The sequence below is a fragment of the Aaosphaeria arxii genome (genome assembly GCF_010015735.1).
Source record: "Aaosphaeria arxii CBS 175.79 unplaced genomic scaffold BU24scaffold_4, whole genome shotgun sequence".
NCBI classification, from domain to species: Eukaryota; Fungi; Ascomycota; class Dothideomycetes; order Pleosporales; genus Aaosphaeria; species Aaosphaeria arxii.
In genome coordinates, this window is record NW_022983477.1 from 4,398,974 (window position 1) to 4,416,875 (window position 17,902).

The window sequence follows — 17,902 nt, forward strand, 5'->3', positions numbered from 1 at the left end:
TTTACACCTGCAACTCAGATTTTTCGTATCACCACTGTCCACTATGGCGGAAAAGAAAAAGATTAGGTCTCGTGGAGACTTACAGCATGAGAAACCTGCGCAAGGTCAAGAGAGGCCCGCGAAGAAAGCAAAGCTCCTGGACGACAGCGATGAAGATAGTGACGGCTCCAACGGCGAAGACGGAGGAGTATCGCTGAACATCAACGAGGAATACGCGAAGCGCTTCGAACACAACAAGAAACGGATTGAGCTTCAAAAATGTATGTATCACATACTCTGATGATATGAACTGCGCTGACCACTTTAGTGGAGGAAAAGTATGGCAAGAAAGGGTTCAAAAACGGTGCGGCAGATATCCAAGACGATGAATCCGACGTAGATTCACAAGAAGGAGTATCAGAGGACGACGAGGCAGAATTTGCTACTGAGGCACTCGATGCTGAAATCGCCGCAACTTTGAATGCAATTCGATCGAAAGACCCACGCGTGTACGACAAGAGCGCCACATTCTACCGATCTGTCCAAGACGACGATGAATCTACAAGCCGGGCGGCGACCAAGGAAAGTTCAATGACACTCAAGGACTATCATACGAAGAACCTGCTCGAGGGCAAATTTGAAGCGGATGACGAAGACGAGGTTCCCCAGAAGACCTATAATGAGGAGATGGAAGAAGCCAAGCAGAACCTTCTGAAGGAGGCGCAAGCTGATTCTCAGAGTGATGCCGAAGATTCCAATGAATTTTTGGTCGCAAAATCGAAACCAGATTCCTCGAAAAAGCAACGAGCACGGATCACCGAAGACGACGTTGAAAAGGCTGAACAGGACCCAGAAAACTTTCTCTCCAATTTTATGGCCTCCCGAGCCTGGGTACCCACCGATGCATCTCAGTGGAAACCATTGGAGTCTGACGAGTCTGACGAGGATGAACGGGCCGAGGAATATGAAGATGCGTACAACATGTACTTCGAGGATCCCGCTACACAGAATGAGAAGCTCGTCACTTATGCACGTGACGCTGTCGCGAGCACAACCGTTCGACGTGAAGAAAAAAGCGGTCGTCGAAAGGCACGAGAAGCTGCTAGGGCAAAACGCGAGGCAGAGAAGCAAGAAAGGGAAGGAGAGGTTGCACGCCTACGGAAACTCAAGATCGAGGAGATGGAAGGCAAAGTCAACAAGATTCGCAAAATAGGAGGCTTCAACGGTAAAAATTTCGATATTGAGGACTGGGCCGACGTACTCGAGGCGGATTGGTCTGACGAGCAATGGGATGCTGAGATGCGCAAGCGTTTTGACGATGCCTATTACGATGAAGTCGAAGCTAACGGAGATTCTGACGACAATGGAAGCAAGAAGAAGAGAAAGCCCAAAAAACCCAAATTTGATGATGATATTGACATCAAAGATCTCGTTCCTGATTTCGACGACGAAGGGGATCAGGAGCCCACATTCTCGCTCTCAGACGAACATGACGCCAGTGCCGGCTCGGATATGGATGTAGACGGTACCGAGGATACGCCTAAACAGTCCAAGTCTTCTCGACAGCACAAACAGGAGCGTGCTGATGCAAAAAGCGCTTCTCGTCGCGACCGCCGGCTCATCGAGAATCTCGTGGATGCGAGCCTAGAATTCGAGAAGAGTTTGGCATCTAACTCGAAGACGCCATCTAGGTTTCAGTATCGAGAAACATCTCCCACCTCATTTGGCCTTACGCCGCGCGATATTCTTCTTGCTACCGATGCACAGTTGAATGAATTTGCAGGCTTAAAGAAATTGGCCAGCTTCAGGGATCCGGCGAAGAAGAAAAAGGATCGCAAGCACTTAAGCAAGAAAGCAAGGCTTCGTCAATGGCGCATGGACACTTTTGGAGATTCCGAAGAGCCAACAGGCGGATTCGAGGTCCTACTGGGCAATGAGGAAACGGCAGAATCCAGTAGCAAACCCAACCGTACGGAAGTAGATATTAGGGAAGGCGACGGCAGCGGGAAAAGGAAAAAGAGAAGGAGCAAGAAACGAAAGGCATCCTCATTAGACATCTAATTGTTTGTCTCCATAGCCAGAGTCTTGTCGTCCAACAAACCCTTCACCTGTACATTCTGCCCTATCAGTCGCAATGAATACCACTGCTCATCATTCTGTATCGCTTAACAACATCAAATCGTAAGGGAAGCAAGCCCCAACTACCTAGCAGTATTTATCTATTACTTCTCATCTCGTGTTCCTGTGTTCAAATTCCGCCTGTATACGACACAAGGGTTGATTGGAATCTGAACAGTAAGAGATTTGACAGCCTCCAAATTACGTTTTATGACTAGTTAGAGACTTGCAGAGGTGTGCATTAACATCGCTGATGCTGTTGTGGACGTTATAGTGTGCTTCTCCTTCATAGCATATAACTAGTTACCCGAAGATGATTGTCATACACTCGTTGTCTGTGCACATACGTGTAACTACCCCAGTTGGAGTAATATTTACTCCGTACATAGTCTACACTTCGCCTGCACGAAGGCTTGCCAAGTAAACAGGGATTCAGTCTCACCCCGCCTCAGCCTCTCAATACCTCAACATGACATCCTCTTACACTCCGAGAAGTTTCCAGTGTAATCATACAAGGAACAATTCTAACAGACCCAACAGGTCGTTCAGCGAGTCCCTCGGGGCACCCTTATCTATAATTTCGTCGCTCGTGATAAGGTTCGGATGCAGGGCTCCTCCGTCCGGGTCCTAGCCTCGGTCACATACAATCTTGCTTATGGCTTCAGAAGGCTCTGAACTAATCCTACAGGCATGGTTTCCCTCTAGCCGAGACAAGACAATTGAGAGGAAACCGCTCACGGAGTCAGACATAAGGGACATTACGGACGCTCTTCATCGAACCTCGAAACCCGGCTGGGATAAGGTCCCAAGAATATTTAGCGTTCTCAAGATCATTGACAAGGTCGAGGACATTGACAGCTTTTTGGGAGAAGACATTTCGGATGTTTGGTTCCCATTCTCGCAAAAGACTTTACCGGTTTCGTTCAAGGACCCTTCCGCCAGATTGGATTTTCTGGCTGCGCAACAGTTCGTCTACAACACGAAGGCCTTTGATCTGGAACGAGAGCAAACCAGACATGGTCATTTTCCTGATACCCGCGATGTCCCGCTCAAAAAGATAGGAGAACTTGGCAAAGGCGCATATGGTTATGTTGATCGAGTTGTCAGCACCATCAGCCACAGAGAGTATGCCCGAAAGCTAATTCGCCGAGGCATAACATTCAAGAGGGATAGGGAAATTCTTCGAGCATTTGAGCGAGAATTATCAAGTTTGAAGCGCTTATCTCAACAACACAAGCATATTATAGAGCTTATCGGAAGCTATACGGACCCACGATACGTAGGTATCCTCATGCTGCCAGTCGCTGATTCCAATCTCTTCCAATTCCTGAATCTACCTCTTGGAGCTGCAGAGCTGTCTCTACTTCGGAATTTTTTCGGTTGCCTGACTTCGGCTCTGTGCTTTCTTCATGATCATCGAATCCGTCACAAAGACATTAAGCCTCAGAATGTACTGGTCAAAGATGGGCACGTCTTCCTTACCGACTTTGGTATCTCCTTGGACTGGTCAGAGCTCAGCCACAGCACCACTACAGGACCTACGGGCTCAACACCTCGCTATGGCTCTCCCGAGGTTTCCCAACATATCGCTCGTAGTTCTTCTTCAGATGTGTGGTCCTTAGGCTGCGTATTCTTAGAAATATGGACAGTACTGAGGAAGCAGACCACTCAAAGTCTCTATGATCATATGCAAAGTACAGGCACACAATCCAGTTGTTATGCTTCAAATCTTGATGGCGTACTCCTCTGGATCAAAAAAACCGAAAACCTCCCTGGTCTTCTGACAGACAATGCACCAACGACATGGATTTTACACATGCTGAAAGAAGACCGTGAAGAGCGCTGGACTGCACATACGTTATGGCAGAATGTTCATGAGCAGTGTAGCGACCCCACGACACCATTTGCGTTCTGCGGGCTATGCTGCTTGAACAATGACGATTCTGCTGAAAGCGTATTGTCCTCAATAAATGACATGGGCTACACAACACCAGAGGTGCCCAAACTATCTACAGAGGCGTGTCAACTATTGGATAATTCGCCTGCAGGCAATGAATCTATGGAAGCTCCCGGACGGGCTACTACTTTCACTACACCTGAAATATTCGTGCAAGCTCCGGATGACCTGGCACCAATATGCCGGGACCCATTGCAAAGATCAAATGTCACCGATTCGAAGACGAAAGCAATACCAGCAGATGGGTTCTACAGTGATCCGTACACACAGGATCTGCTGTCTTTATCTCGGCCCCCGAACGCTGAGCCATCAAAAGTTGGAGCCGTTGGGAACACTTCAAACGTAGCGGAGGGACCAGTAGCTACGAAGACGTCTATCCCAAGTCAGAGTGACACTTCTGACGAATACACATCGAGCGATGAAACCGCTATATCCGAAAAGATAGTCGAAGCTAGAAGCCACAATCTCAATGCCCGGAATCTAAGTCAACTCAATGCTATTAATTTGGCCACGATAACGAGATCAAGGACATCAGCCGATGGTACGTGTGTGCCCCCGGAATGGATTCTTAATTGGATAATCTCAGGTCACACCAAATTGATTTCGACGGCCAACTCAGGAGGAACCTCTGATGAAAGGCTTACAGAAACTTCGTTTAAGTCAACCAATACGGACAAGATAACACATAGCGGGCAACATGTCTTCAGGACGAACCAGGCTACATCGACATCTTCATTTGGAAGTACAGAGGTAGGAAGTACAGAGGCCGTCACAGATTTCCCTAGACCTTGGCGGCCGTCAAGCGGTAACAGCAAGGCGCCTCCGTTCGATTATGGGAAATCTGGTTATGGGAAAAAGATTGACTCCCAGTTGAAATGGGTTGAGAACTATATTCAGACACAACGTCACGACGAGCTTTACTGCCCGAACACACAATGTGGATTTCCAATTGCACCTATAAGTTATCGACGAACAAGATCATCTGGAAATATATACGGTGTTTGCGATAATTGTTCTACTAAAGCATGCACATTCTGCAAAAGGGAATATCTTCCTGGTCACAATTGTAACGTAGAGGAGTTCAAGATCACTACGCAGGATAGAGCTGAACATGGAATCGCCAACGTGCCTACAAATTTTGGATCCCGTTTCCAAGATTCAATTATTGGCGAAGAACGACCTAGAATTCGTCAACCAAAACGGCGCACAACTACCAAGGACTTTCCCAATCATTTTCAAACACCGCTTCCTGATTCCAGATACGGGCAACCCTCTACTTGCGAAAATTGGATGGAACCCTGTGGCCAATGGTAAGACCTCTATCACTGTAATCTAAATGAAAGCGACTGATTGCATTTCAAGTACGGCGTGTAAATACCACTCTTATCCGGTTTTATTTCGTAACTACTTTTAGCTTGCCTACCGAAGGTATCTTTAACGTATGGTCCTTCTTCCAAGAAGGAACAACGTACGGGGTAAATAATCATTCAAGAACATACGCAGTCTTGTCCACGACACGCCATCGATCCGCAGGTGGATTTATGCTCGCTAATATACTAGGATTAAGCCGGCATAGCTTGTGCTGAAGTCCTGCAAAGTTCTGTTTACGACAGTCTTAGTGTCCTCCATGGGAACACTGCTTTTGCATACCTTCTCCAATCCCAGCTTCGTTGAGATAGATGGTGCGCATGCCGATTTGAGTCCTCGGCACTCTCCATAGCCCATGCAATTGCATGAAATCTGGCCTGCCATGTCCCAGATTCCGCGGCTGATACGTGGGCGGTGGTGTTGAGTGTGAAATGTTGGGCGGGAGATGAGAATATGTCACAACTTCGGTCTGTAGTGATTGCCAATGATTGAAAAATGAACATGGGAATGATCCGTGGGAAACACCCATTTAAACAGCAGTTGAGACTGTTCCGGTTGATTGTCAATCATCAAAACCGCTATTGTATACGATACTGCGCTCCATTGTGATTCTGGATACGGAAACATAGTCGAGCGGATATGCAGTGCAGATACGTACGAGTAGATCAATAATGGCGTATAAACGGATTTCCTCACGATAAGCGTGCATAACGGATGATAACGTCACGATTGGAGCGTTAGTACTCCGTGAAGACAACCTACTTGTGAATAAACATAGTGGACTGCCTGTTCACCACTCGGTTAGCACAATAATATCTAATCAGGTCAAGCCAGAACCAGTCAGGTCCAGCCGACGGAGATGGCTGGGTGCATCGAGTTTGACGCCGTGAGCCGAAGGAAACAACACGATTGGGATTCCGTAGCCGCACTGACCTGCCTCCCCATAGGTTTCCGCCATCCCCACAGGCAGGTCTCCGCATAATGATTGTGCAAGGGCTTGTGCGGGCGCCGTTTCTACCAGAAGCATAAACAGCTCTAATTGGATGTTCATCGAAGGTTTCCTCAGAGCTGCTTTGCATCTACTTCGCTAGCTAATCAAGGACATCCAACTTCCAACACAGAAGTGGGTACTGCGTTCTGGGCTGGCGCCATTACGGAGAAAGATATAGAGGCTAACCTGAAGACTAAAACACACTCATACATTTTTGCGCAAATAGAAGTTCTGTATGAATCGTAACACCTCGACAGACGAGTGGCATACATTCCCGTTTCGGCATTTGTTAAGGTAGTCAATCATGGTGTATTTCCGTTGCTGCCGAATACGAACTGGCGGATAAGAAAATGATTGGTCGGATTCTAATCCGCGGGGGTCTACCGACGCTTTTGCTAGATCACACAACGAAGAGAGTCCAAGATCGGCGTCCTTTTCCCCACGGGGTATGGGACGATGCTCCACTTGATGCAAGCGCCTTCGTGTGCCGCCATTGTCTTATTCCCCAATGCTTCTCCGCAAAGGCATTGCTTCTCCGCAAAAGCCAAGGCAAACGTGCCCCAGATTATTGCAAGTCTATATATGACGGGCTACAGACGTCGAGTTGAAGGGATATCCTCTAAGCACACATCTTTTCTTACCGAAGCCTGAGTCGAAAGCGATCAACACATCATGTCTACAGACACGGAGAAGGCCAATATTCAGGTGATCGACGACAAGGCAGAATCTGTTGGCCCAACTAAGCCGCAACAAATCATCCAAATCGATAATTGTCAAGTACTCGGCCTCGACCCAGAGGATGCAGAATTCTACTTGAACTATCCGGCAGAGAAGAAGAAGAAGATCATTCATAAGGTCAGCCAGCCTTCCAGACTAGCCGTAGTATGCACAATGTTGACACAGAAAATACAGGTGGACATACGCCTTATTCCAGTGCTGACGATTCTTTATCTTGTCTCTCATATCGACCGTGCCAACATAGGCAATGCAAAGATTGAGGGCCTCGTTGAGGATCTCAATCTTACAGGTGTACAATGGAATATTGCACTATCGATTTTCTTCGTGCCTTATGTGCTCCTTGAAGTGCCATCCAACATGATCCTCAAGAAGTTCGACCGGCCTTCAGTCTATCTTGGTACCTTGATTGTCCTTTGGGGCGTCGTCATGACCCTGACCGGGGTCGTGAAGAATTTCGCTGGACTTATGATTACCCGTCTATTTCTTGGTGCTTTTGAGTAAGTTCATACTAAATTCATATCAATCGAAAGATTGGGCGCCTGACAGTACGGTTACAGGGCCGGCTTCTACCCCGGAGCTGTATATCTTTGCTCTTGCTGGTACATGCCCAAAGACCTAGCGACCCGCATCTCCTACTTTTATTGTGCCAGTGCGCTTTCTGGGGCCTTTTCCGGTCTTCTTGCAGCCGCCATTGCGAAGATGGATGGTACGGCTGGCTACGAGGGCTGGCGATGGATCTTTCTCCTGGAGGGCATTGCCACTGTTGTTCTGGGAGTTTTGTGCTTCTTCTTCCTAGTTGACTCGCCCCGACTGTCTTCACGATGGCTCGAACCCGATGAGATTAGGTATCTTGAGATCGAAAAATTCATCAAGGATGGCGGAGCTTACCAAGAGGAGGCTGAGGATAGCGGCCGTAGTGGCCAATGGCACGATCTCAAGATGGTTATGTCAAACTGGCGATTGTACATGCAAGCATACCTCCTTCTGGTTTGCTCGACTTGTTCATATGGTATGCTCCCCCCGACTCAGTATTCTTTCATTTATCTTACACGATTAATAGGCACAAAGTTCACTCTACCAACTATCGTCAAGAGTATGGGCTTCAGCAACACTAACGCCCAACTTATGACCGTCCCACCATACGTCGCCGGTGCGCTCTCCTCAATCTTCTTCGCGAAACTCTCTGATCATTACTTCTGGCGTCTTCCCTTCGTTGCGATCCCATTCACCTTGATCACCATTGGATACGCAGTCATCATATCCTTCGACGGAGCACTCGGCGCCCACATTGGTCCATCCTTCTTCGCTATTATCCTCACCTGTATGGGCATTTATCCCATTCAGCCAGCTGCATCCTCTTGGGCCGCCAACAACCTGGCGCCTGCGAATCGCAGAGCCATTGGTGTTGCCTTCAACATCTGTATTGGCAGTATGGGAGGCGTTGTCGGCTCCTACATGTACATCGAGTCCGAGAAGCCCAAATATTACACTGGATTTGGCTTGTCATTGGCATTTGGAGCTACCGCATTTATCATGACATTCCTCATAGAATTGTCCTATAAGTGGGGCAACAAGAGGAAGGCAAGACTCTCCGAGGATGAGGTCAGGGCGAAATACAGCGATGCGCAACTGCGAGACCTGGGCGATAAGTCCCCGCTATTCAAGTATGTCCTATAGATAACATGTATAGATGGGTTATGTGCACAGTCACGGCTAGTCACACTATGAGAAGGGCCAATGAATGGCTCGGGTTATGGGGCTACTGCGCAATGGCTGAAATAAAGGAACTTGATGTGTAAATATTGATCAATTAGGATCTCACGGAAGGAGGAGAGGGGAGAGGGGAGTTCATGAATAATGTAAATATAACGAACAGGAGGCTCCAAGCTTTTCACAAATTGGTATCGAATCTATTGAAGCTAGTGTGCGATGTACTGGAAACAGCAATATTGGTTCCCACTGGCCAACGATATGCAGGCCTGTCCTATAGCGGATAGCTCTCTAATACAATAGTAGTCAACCCTAATATGAGTATCCAAAGCTATTATCTTCTTTGTCCGTAGGAGTTAATATTTCACAGCGCTGGTCCATGTTTTCTGCTTCAGCATCGCGAGCTTTGTTTTCCCTCATCAGGACCATGCGATGAACAAACAACGTAATGATCAAGACTACAAAGCTCACAATGTCAGCGGTTATTCTTTTGGTGTACCTAGGAGCTTCATCAGTGTTCCAAAGTTGAGATGCAGTATGCAACGAGCAACATTCTACGGACAGTCGATCTCTTGGTGTTGCCCGGATGGTGGATGCCATATGCTGAGAATGATCGACATGCACGGCGAGATGATAGTCGCAAGCCAAGTACTCCCCACCTGGCGCTGAAAGGAAGCGTCATAATGCAGATATTCCCAACTAGTGGGGGAATGCAGACACCAATCGCCCACCAAATTCTCGCGTTCTTTGTGAATCGAGTGCCAAGAACAGCAATTCAAATGAATAGGATCTGTAGGCCTCCAGCAGGGAGGCCCACGAGCATGGTCTCGAAGCCGAAGCAGCCAAATCCCTTAATTACAAGAGAAGAGAACTAGGACAGAATTAGACAAGTATACGGGAGACATACTTTGATGACCGGTGAGGGGATAGTAACTAAAATGCCGTAGAGGAAATACAGCCATGAACGATAGAGTCCGTGAAAGCCTCGTGTAACTGATACTTGCTGAACTCCGAGCAATCTTTGGAGATGTGGTCAGCTGTCAGTCGGGCATCAACAATGGCCCTCAACTGCTCAGTAAAGAACCAAGCTGAGGAGGGACCGGCAGGCATAAGCCACAAGAAGATGGCTCCGCAGAGCATTGTGCCACCTCCACAGATTAGAAACGTGACCCTCCAGTTCTCCATGTGCATAGAGGCGAGTCCGATACCATACGTCATGAGTGCGCCGACAATCTTTGCAATACCATTACAAGTCACCCAAATGCTATATGAGGTTAGCCAAAACGCCTATAGCATTGCCTATGCAGGGCTTAAATGTCGCCAAGTTTGATCGAGAATTGTAACTTACGCCACTCTGAGTGGGTGTTCACATACCATGTACTGGTAATTAAGACAAATGCAGGGGATACGGCACCCTCAGCAAATGCAAGCAGGAACCGAACAGCGCTGAATGAGGGAAAGTTCTGCGGAAATGCAAGACACATTTCCTTCAGTCCCCATATCATTCTACAGAGCATTAACCAGGTGTTCCAACAGGATGGCAGGCTGCTTTTATTATTGAGCTTACATAGTTACTCCAACAGTTCACGTAATCGGTAAGCGGCTCAAAACATAAATGAAAGGATATTCAGATGCGAATTGACCAAAGTAGAGGATACTGATAGCCGAAGAATACGGATGATCAGTCATGTGGAGATCCTTGGCCAGTTCGAAAACGGCAGCGTAGCCAATACTCTGTACATCGAGATCTGATCGGTAGAAGTTGCTGTCGTTAGCCACTACATCAATAACATGAAATAATCTTCATCTATGCACCCATTAGATTATTACTTACGTTGCCAGAAGTACACGAGACACATCAGAGGCAAAATAAGTCGATCAATCTTTCGCACGACTTGGCCATCATCCTCAATGCTAATTGGGGTGTGTTTCAATAGAGGTTGCAATTGTGTATTCTATCTTGTTGAAATGCTATATAGCAGGTAGATTTGAAGAATTCCGTCGTGTCTCACTGTCTCCTCTGCCTATGCCCATGACCGCTTCCGGCTGAACACGCCTGGGCCAACTCGTCAAGAACAGGCCACGAAGCTGGTACATATTTATCTCCTCTCCACCCTAGCGGTCCCATCTTATAATAATCCTGGTTTTTCAAGACAAAATCAAGAATTTCACGAGGAATCCATCGACCTCTATCAAGAGAATGGACTTGTTCCGCGGATATAGTACGCTCCCAGGATTTATGCTTTTGGGGAGACCAGCTCGTAGACCTCTCAGAAGGGAAAGTAAATTGCGCCTTACGGCCATTAACAATTCTTGTCGAATCGAAATGCCAGCTAGTTGCCGAGCGCCCGAGGAAGAATCTCAGAATATTGCGGTCATCGCGTTTTATAGCGAAGAGCAAGAAAGACACACCAAAAGGCCACTTTAGGAGGCCCAGGTCGACCTGGTAGCGGGACACAATCTCCCGAGCAGCGAACCATCGCTCTCTAGATACTGCTAGTATCCATGCGCTGTTCAAAACATCAACCATTAAAGGCGGAGGCTGGATCCGAGACTGAGATCCGCGGCAGTAATCCAGGAAGAGTTTCAGTAATTCGGTTCGTGTCCCAATACTAACAGACGCCGACTCCATGTTGTCGCCGCATGCCAGGACAAGGAGGTCAAGAGCTGTCCTGTTTGTGTCGTCTTGAAGGTCTATCTGCGGTTCCATTTTAAGCAGCGCGGCTGCGGTTGGTATCAGGTTGTCCAGAGCTTCTGCCGTAAGTGACGCCCCGCGATAATCCAATTGGGATATAAATGCGTGCAGAGGAGTCGTAAGGCTAGCATCCTGATCATTTACGCTCAAGTCTAACTTGATCAATTCAGCTACGAGGCCAGCTTTGTATCGACGAGTTGCGGAATGTAGGACAGTTCTTCCAGCCTTGCCACGGACAGTTAGGTCTATCCTACTTGCGAGGAGAGGAAATTCGGGCCTTGATATCAGGTTGTCGCCCCACAATGAGAGTGCATGGACTGGGGCCCATCCAGAATTATCTGTGCTCGAGGTGGAAGCCCCATGAGAAAGTAGCAAACTAGCGACTGCAAATACTGTCGACGGTTCTTCGTGAGGAGCTCGTAGGAACAAATCGTGAATGGTGGACTGCCCACGGTCATCAATGGCATTGACATGGGCACCAGCGTCCAAAAGGCAGCTGAACATATCAAGATTTAGGTTTCGGTTGACAAGGTGCAGTACTGTAGTGCCATCTTTGGGTATCTTCCGGTTAATGTCAGCTCCCGCACGAATCAGCGTTGCCGTGTCTTCTAGAGACTGACTTCGTACGGCGCAATGCAAAGGAGTCTCTCCAAATTTGTTGGCAACGTTGGGATCCAAGCCTAGCGCCAAGACTTTAGACATGGGAATCATCCGCGAGAAGCCTGACTCGACGAAATGCCACAAAACGCCCTTGCCGTCATTGTCAACCTCATCGAAGTGCTGGCCATCGATCAGTAGAAGGGCGAAAAGGTTCTCGTTGTGATAGCGGATCGATGACACCAGAGCCCTGTAGCCCAGTGATGGTGATGCACCAGCAAACAAGCGCGCGCCAAACTTGATAAAAGCGAGACTCCTCCTGGGCGTGACGCCTCCCTGGCAGGCTATTTGCAAAAGTGCCTGCATTGAATTCTGTGAAGCGTCGTCTTCAAGAAACAGGACCGGGAAGAGCCCAATGATCTCGGATGCGCGGTTTAACAGCTCATCGGCAACTTCGAGCCCATCAAGCGCCAGGATCTGTTCCAGGCCGGTCGCAATCTGCCGTGCAAACCTCTTTCCTAATGTCCTTCCCTCGGGACCATCGGCATCAGACTTCAGAAGCTCCCAAATGGCACAAACCAAGGTCAACACCATCTTCGATTGATTGATATGGCCAGCATTGCTTTGCAGAATCCATCTCTCCATAGGAGATACCGCACAAAGCTGCGCAAAGAGGGATCCTTCGGGGCTCAAGGCCTCGTTAAAAAGCTCGCTCCGCTTCTTCGGCTGAAGCAAACACGATCTCCAAAGAGCTGAGAAAATGTCTGCTTGGTGATAGGAAACGGCACTCTGCAGAGGGTTTCTTGGGGCGAGAGACATGACGTGGCCGGCTTCTAGCTTGAATGAAAACGGGCTCGCCCCGGCACGAAGCAATGCTTCTACTGCTCCCCGCGAACCGGCAATAACGGCAAAGTTCAACGGGGTCCCTATCAGAGAGAAGGGCAGCTGCTGATCGAGAATTTGTGGGGTGGAGCAATACATGTCAAGGAGGTGTTCTCTAGACCCTCCATTCGTTGGCAACAAGGCCTTCAATGCTACATCTAACGTTTTCTCGTCCTGGTCGAACATGAAAAGGTAGTGAAGGGGAGTAGGGCCGGAGCCTTCATAAGGGAGAAACTCTGCTCTTTGAGGGGCCAATGAGATAAGCGCGTCAATGTCCCCGAGCTGGCACGCGAGGAGAAGAGCAGTGTTGATCTCTTGTCGGGACACGGATCGCTCCTTGTTGCTATTGGTAGCAAATGGGTCTGTGAACGATGTAGCATCGATATGTGGCGAGTATTTTTCCAGCTTACTTCGGCCGGATGTCGAGAGGAGTTGGCACGACGATCCCTGAAGCAACTTCGGGCAAGTCCAGAAGCCGAAATTGGCGAAGACGGAACGCTTGAATCCGCAGGGTTGTACCCACACATGCGGCCCATCAAGATCAGGGCATTGTATTCTCAGGATGAGGAATAGTATTTCAGCAGGAAGACAGCCCAACGAAGCACTTCCTCTGATGTTCTGTAAAGCCATCGAAAAATCACGCTCAGTTCCAAATCCGTTGAGGAAAGCTAAGCCAACATGGAATGCTGCTCTTTGGGAGTCGTTGCCCTTGGAAATCGCCGTCCGTTTGGCGTCGAGTACCAATTGCGCCTTCACGCGGAAGGGTATGCGACTGGCAACTCGCGGAACGAAATTCTAGAATCATCAATCAGGGTTCTTGCTCGAGATGTATGGCAAAATTACGGAAAACTTGCATCGTAAGACCAACCCTCTTGTAAGATGTGACCGTTAATTGATGGCGTTTCAGTGATGTCGTTCCATTCGTTCCATCTAACAACAGCTCAGCCCTAGCTCCATACGCTAGAAAGATAACTAAATACCAACCCCAAATGAAGTCCGCTTCCAAATATGAAAGGTAGCTTGGTGATATCACGCTGCCTTTTCGAAGGGTCTACTTGTAGCGTCTTCCGGAGGATACCATTGATGAATTGTTGTTGAAAGGGACGAAATTCACTATTGTAGGGAGGCTCGTATATTGAGGTTGTTGCTGCCTCGGCAAGAGCAGGACACAAGTCGAATATGCGCCCCAAAGTATCGGCTGACAGTGATGATTCTTCGAAAAGCTCTGAATGCCCTAAGAGCGCTGAAATTTCTGGCAGTCGAAAGTATCGAACACCGTCTCGGACAACTTCCCAGCACAGAAGCCCTAGAGCCCAGATATCGCAGGCGAGGAACTCAACCGACTTAAGGCTGGTTCCCTGACGCAGCTCGGGAGCTAGGTACCTGAGATGCAATAAAATTCCGTCAGTAAAGAACGGAGTGTCACTTTCAATGACGCCTTACCAGGGAGTGCCCAAATATGTTTGGGTCACACCATCTCCTTGGTCGTCGCTAAATAGGCAGGCATGTCCGAAATCCGACTGTTATACTTCATTAGCATCTTAATGTACAGCTAGATTCCTAAGACAGTCATTAATGAACGCGGCGTCATTACCAATTTCGCTACTACTTGGGTCTCATAAGTCCCGGCGCCTTCTCCAGTGCGGTTGCGGAACACTAGGACATTGTCGAGTTTCAAGTCGCCATGCGCGACACTGGCCCAGTGTAGCCTGTTCAAGCCACACGCAACCTGGCTACAAAGGGCTAATTTTGATTGCATACTGACCCTTTTCGCCTGAAGATAGTCGCGAAGAGTCCCGAGAGCGGCAAAGTCAGTTACGATGAAGGGGATGACATCTCCTGCGTGCAGGCCCCATCCGTAGCCCAATAGCGTTAAGATGTTCTCGTGCTGGGCAATTGGAGGATGACACATAACCTCAATGTCCTTCAGAACACAATCTACTCGGTTCCGGAAGGCTTGGTGATTGTTGGAATCGTCGGGAAGCTTGATCTGCTTGACGGCAACAGCCTCCTTCATTCCAGTGTCGGTGTATCTAAACACAGTGTAGCATGCTCCCTCGCCCACTTTCTGAGGATTTCGGAGAGAAGCGGCATCGTAAAGCCGGATATTAAGAGGCTGGATGGCTCTGAGAAGATCATCTAGAGATCGGATCTCAGCCCCGCCTGGCCTGGAGAAGCCAGCAGAGCAAGAAACTAGCGTCCGAGCGTGTGGCCGCACAGATCTAATAGAGAATGAATGGGGCGACATAGGGAAGACTGAGGGTGGTGAACAGTGCTAAAAAGAAGCAGAATATCTCACCATGCCACCTGTAGTCCTCGGTACAGACAAGGCTTATCGAGGGCAAGCGGCCTGCACGTATGAGCATCTCGCCTAAGCACGGTTGGGAGCCTTGGCTCAAAACAGGTTGTATCATTATTGATCATGCATGTAGGACAATCCTGCCGGTGACTAATCGCAACACCTCACCCACCAATCAATTAGAGTAAGTACAAAGCCTCATGCAGGTGGGCAACACTCTAGGCTGCAGTTGGATCTCCAGCCTTCTATATGATAAGCTTCCCCGCACCAGGCTGAGTCGCGACACCGAGGACTAGAAACCCTTTCAACATCCCTCATTCATGGCTGAGGCTATTGGTATCGCTGGACTAGCAATTGCTGTCTTTGACCAGCTTCTGAAGCTGAGTGAGAGAGCTGTGCAGACTACACAGGATGTTCGGGCATTTGCAGAGGTACCAGAAACTCAGCCTTCTTTGCCGTGCATCGGGGCCAGCAATACTGACACAATGATTGAAGGACCTGCAGGATGTGCTAGAAACAATCAAGCGCGAGCAGGGAATTACAAAATCTCTGAAGTACTTGTTGTTCGAGAAATCTCCTGTGAGTATCCCATTGGCGTAAAATGATTCTCTGTAGTAACCATTTCAGAGGTATGGAGGACAAATGCTATTTGAACAGTATGACGAAGAGGCCCAAAAGTCCATCCTAAGCGTGGTTGATGAGCTCATCGACTTGCTAGAGAGCGCCTCGAAGCTGCTAGATCGTAATCCCGATTCTGAGCGGCAGTGGTTCTCTCGCTCGTCGAGCTCTTTGGCGTCAACATCGGCACCAGAAAGGCCATCACTGGCCGAACCTCTTAGCCCCGAAAGGTCTTCTAGTTCTGCATCCCTCAGGAGGAAGTTGCGATGGTCATTTTACGACAAGAAGCGCGCAAAGGACATTATTGACCGCTATGCGCAACGCAACGATCACCTATACAGAATAGTACAGCTCAACAGCTTTGCTTCCGGGATTGGAGTCAACCTTCAGCATCTGGAAAATATGCAGCACAACCCCGCAGCAAAGGAGCTCAGATTTGACGAGACAGCAAGTCTACAGCTACTAGCGAAGGCAGCAATGACAGGCATGGCGGCTAACTTCGAGCTCAACGGTGATAACAGCTTTGGATCAGCTGATACTATGCGCGTAGAAGACAGGTTCGTCACATTCTCTGAGAATGGTAGATCCTATCTACAGGACACATGCGAGTACAAGGTCGAGAGTAGCGATGGGGTCGATCATCAAACGAAGTCCCGACTGAACGGCCTGGCTTCCCTCCTCCAACAGCCCAAAGGTCAGGTTTTCCGGATTCCGAAATGCATTGGGTGGAGGTTTTTGCCGTTTTCCAGAGACATAGCCTTTATCTTCGAATCTCCAGGTCCTCTGGGATCGCAACCCCGGAGTCTAAAACGTCTCTTTGAAATGCCAGATGTCAAGCCATCCTTACGCGACAAGTTTGCCCTATCCTACAGCTTAGCAAAGAGCATCTCCCAACTTCAGATGGTACAGTGGGTTCATGAGAGCTTTCGGAGTGAGATTATTCTGTTTTTCATTGCTCGAGACACGCAACTGGACCGAGCGCAGAGCAATAGAGAGACCCTGGTAGCACTGGATCAACCCTGGATCTTTGGATTTGACTTTAGCCGGCCTGAAAGTTTCTTCTCATACGGATTCATGGACATGGATAGGGACAGGGACGTGTACCGTCATCCAAGTCGACAGCGCCAGCCTACAGCTACTTTTAACAAGTGGCACGATATATACTCGTTGGGCGTAGTCTTGTTAGAAATTGGTCAGTACAAGCTCAATATATCTCTGCGCATATTGCAATACCTAACGAGAATATCTAGGTCTCTGGGAGCCTGCCATTCTGCAGGAACATCCTCGCGATCGATTTCGAGATATGGGAGACCCTGAAGGCATTAAGAACCGACTCCTCAAGGTAGCTCAGAAGAGGTTGCCATCAAAAATGGGAGAGAGATATAGAGATGTAGTTGTTACTTGCTTGACAGGAAACTTTGCAGTAAAGGATGATACAAAGGAAGATCTTCAGCTACAACAAGCATTTCGAGTTCAGGTTGTCCAGGTCCTGGCTCAGTTACTTCAGAATATCTAGAGCTTGACAGGAAACTTTACAGTACAGGATAATATATAGAAAGATCTTTAGCTATAATAAGTATTTTAAGTTTAGGTTATCTAGGTCCTATATATATTAGGCCCTAGGCTATTAAGTACCTCTACAGGCCCTAATACCCTATCTCCTTCTAATATAGTCTAGTATGTAATGGGCTGGTGCCCAGGAGATATACCCTGGATGAGATCCAGTGTAGTAATCGCGACAAAGCGCCGTGAGAACAACTAACGACTACCAGCTGCCCGTCGAGGGCACTTGGTGGCCAGTGTAGTTGAGTACTTCTCCTGAGTTTCCTAGTTAGAATTAGCGTGGTTTTCGTAAGGGATTCTTATAATCCCTACTCGAGGCTCTCTAAGACCTCTATCGAATTCATTACTGTTATCAGGTATCTGCAAGCTCTGCGCAACCCTTACACA

General features: G+C 48.3%; 8 protein-coding genes across 8 annotated transcripts; 4 read left to right on the forward strand and 4 right to left on the reverse strand.

Moving 5' to 3' along the window:
* The first annotated feature begins 13 nt into the window (after positions 1-13).
* On the forward strand, positions 14-2,229 carry BU24DRAFT_392179 (Krr1-domain-containing protein). The gene is made up of 2 exons (XM_033525147.1): positions 14-260; positions 308-2,229. The coding sequence occupies exons 1-2, from the start codon at positions 44-46 to the stop codon at positions 2,038-2,040; spliced, it is 1,950 nt and encodes a 649-aa protein (XP_033385131.1). The 5' UTR covers positions 14-43; the 3' UTR covers positions 2,041-2,229.
* Positions 2,230-2,396: 167 nt separating this feature from the next.
* On the forward strand, positions 2,397-5,569 carry BU24DRAFT_209832 (kinase-like protein). The gene is made up of 2 exons (XM_033521920.1): positions 2,397-5,364; positions 5,417-5,569. The coding sequence occupies exons 1-2, from the start codon at positions 2,753-2,755 to the stop codon at positions 5,466-5,468; spliced, it is 2,664 nt and encodes an 887-aa protein (XP_033385132.1). The 5' UTR covers positions 2,397-2,752; the 3' UTR covers positions 5,469-5,569.
* A 1,346-nt stretch (positions 5,570-6,915) lies between these two features.
* Positions 6,916-8,828, forward strand: BU24DRAFT_451246 (MFS general substrate transporter; the record flags this gene model as incomplete). The annotated part of the gene is made up of 4 exons (XM_033531088.1): positions 6,916-7,268; positions 7,326-7,648; positions 7,709-8,160; positions 8,212-8,828. The coding sequence occupies exons 1-4, from the start codon at positions 7,086-7,088 to the stop codon at positions 8,826-8,828; spliced, it is 1,575 nt and encodes a 524-aa protein (XP_033385133.1). The 5' UTR covers positions 6,916-7,085.
* A 345-nt stretch (positions 8,829-9,173) lies between these two features.
* On the reverse strand, positions 9,174-10,345 carry BU24DRAFT_433618 (uncharacterized protein; the record flags this gene model as incomplete). Its single annotated transcript, XM_033529984.1, has 4 exons — positions 9,174-9,360; positions 9,413-9,606; positions 9,828-10,125; positions 10,215-10,345. 4 exons carry the CDS (start codon positions 10,343-10,345, stop codon positions 9,174-9,176), a joined length of 810 nt encoding a protein of 269 aa, XP_033385134.1.
* Positions 10,346-10,445: 100 nt separating this feature from the next.
* BU24DRAFT_347176 (uncharacterized protein) lies at positions 10,446-10,613 on the reverse strand (the record flags this gene model as incomplete). Its single annotated transcript, XM_033523515.1, has 1 exon — positions 10,446-10,613. A coding segment is annotated over one exon (168 nt), but the record flags the coding sequence as incomplete, so codon positions are not given.
* Positions 10,614-11,675: 1,062 nt separating this feature from the next.
* BU24DRAFT_209884 (uncharacterized protein) lies at positions 11,676-14,155 on the reverse strand. Its single transcript, XM_033521922.1, has 3 exons — positions 13,890-14,155; positions 12,177-13,830; positions 11,676-12,117 (listed from the first exon to the last, which is right to left on the reverse strand). The coding sequence occupies exons 2-3, from the start codon at positions 13,663-13,665 to the stop codon at positions 12,062-12,064; spliced, it is 1,545 nt and encodes a 514-aa protein (XP_033385136.1). The 5' UTR covers positions 13,666-13,830; positions 13,890-14,155; the 3' UTR covers positions 11,676-12,061.
* On the reverse strand, positions 13,773-15,345 carry BU24DRAFT_209868 (kinase-like protein). Its single transcript, XM_033521921.1, has 5 exons — positions 14,630-15,345; positions 14,479-14,555; positions 14,016-14,418; positions 13,890-13,965; positions 13,773-13,830 (listed from the first exon to the last, which is right to left on the reverse strand). Exons 1-4 carry the CDS (start codon positions 15,281-15,283, stop codon positions 13,939-13,941), a joined length of 1,161 nt encoding a protein of 386 aa, XP_033385137.1. The 5' UTR covers positions 15,284-15,345; the 3' UTR covers positions 13,773-13,830; positions 13,890-13,938.
* Positions 15,346-15,831: 486 nt separating this feature from the next.
* Positions 15,832-17,699, forward strand: BU24DRAFT_392188 (uncharacterized protein). Its single transcript, XM_033525148.1, has 2 exons — positions 15,832-17,144; positions 17,203-17,699. The coding sequence occupies exons 1-2, from the start codon at positions 15,977-15,979 to the stop codon at positions 17,466-17,468; spliced, it is 1,434 nt and encodes a 477-aa protein (XP_033385138.1). The 5' UTR covers positions 15,832-15,976; the 3' UTR covers positions 17,469-17,699.
* Positions 17,700-17,902: the final 203 nt, after the last annotated feature.

Bases quoted from the DNA above. Each gene is read 5' to 3' on its own strand.
- BU24DRAFT_392179 (XM_033525147.1), top strand. From the start codon at position 44: ATGGCGGAAAAGAAAAAGATTAGGTCTCGTGGAGACTTACAGCATGAG. The intron at 261-307 runs GTATGTATCACA...TGACCACTTTAG, and splicing joins ACGGATTGAGCTTCAAAAAT to TGGAGGAAAAGTATGGCAAG.
- BU24DRAFT_209832 (XM_033521920.1), top strand. From the start codon at position 2,753: ATGGCTTCAGAAGGCTCTGAACTAATCCTACAGGCATGGTTTCCCTCT. The intron at 5,365-5,416 runs GTAAGACCTCTA...TTGCATTTCAAG, and splicing joins ATGGAACCCTGTGGCCAATG to TACGGCGTGTAAATACCACT.
- BU24DRAFT_209884 (XM_033521922.1), bottom strand. From the start codon at position 13,665: ATGGCTTTACAGAACATCAGAGGAAGTGCTTCGTTGGGCTGTCTTCCT. The intron at 12,118-12,176 runs GTCAGTCTCTAG...ATTAACCGGAAG, and splicing joins TTTGCATTGCGCCGTACGAA to ATACCCAAAGATGGCACTAC.
- BU24DRAFT_209868 (XM_033521921.1), bottom strand. From the start codon at position 15,283: ATGTCGCCCCATTCATTCTCTATTAGATCTGTGCGGCCACACGCTCGG. The intron at 14,419-14,478 runs GTAAGGCGTCAT...ATTGCATCTCAG, and splicing joins ACATATTTGGGCACTCCCTG to GTACCTAGCTCCCGAGCTGC. The intron at 13,966-14,015 runs GTATTTAGTTAT...AGCTGTTGTTAG, and splicing joins GCGGACTTCATTTGGGGTTG to ATGGAACGAATGGAACGACA.
- BU24DRAFT_392188 (XM_033525148.1), top strand. From the start codon at position 15,977: ATGCTATTTGAACAGTATGACGAAGAGGCCCAAAAGTCCATCCTAAGC. The intron at 17,145-17,202 runs GTCAGTACAAGC...GAGAATATCTAG, and splicing joins CGTAGTCTTGTTAGAAATTG to GTCTCTGGGAGCCTGCCATT.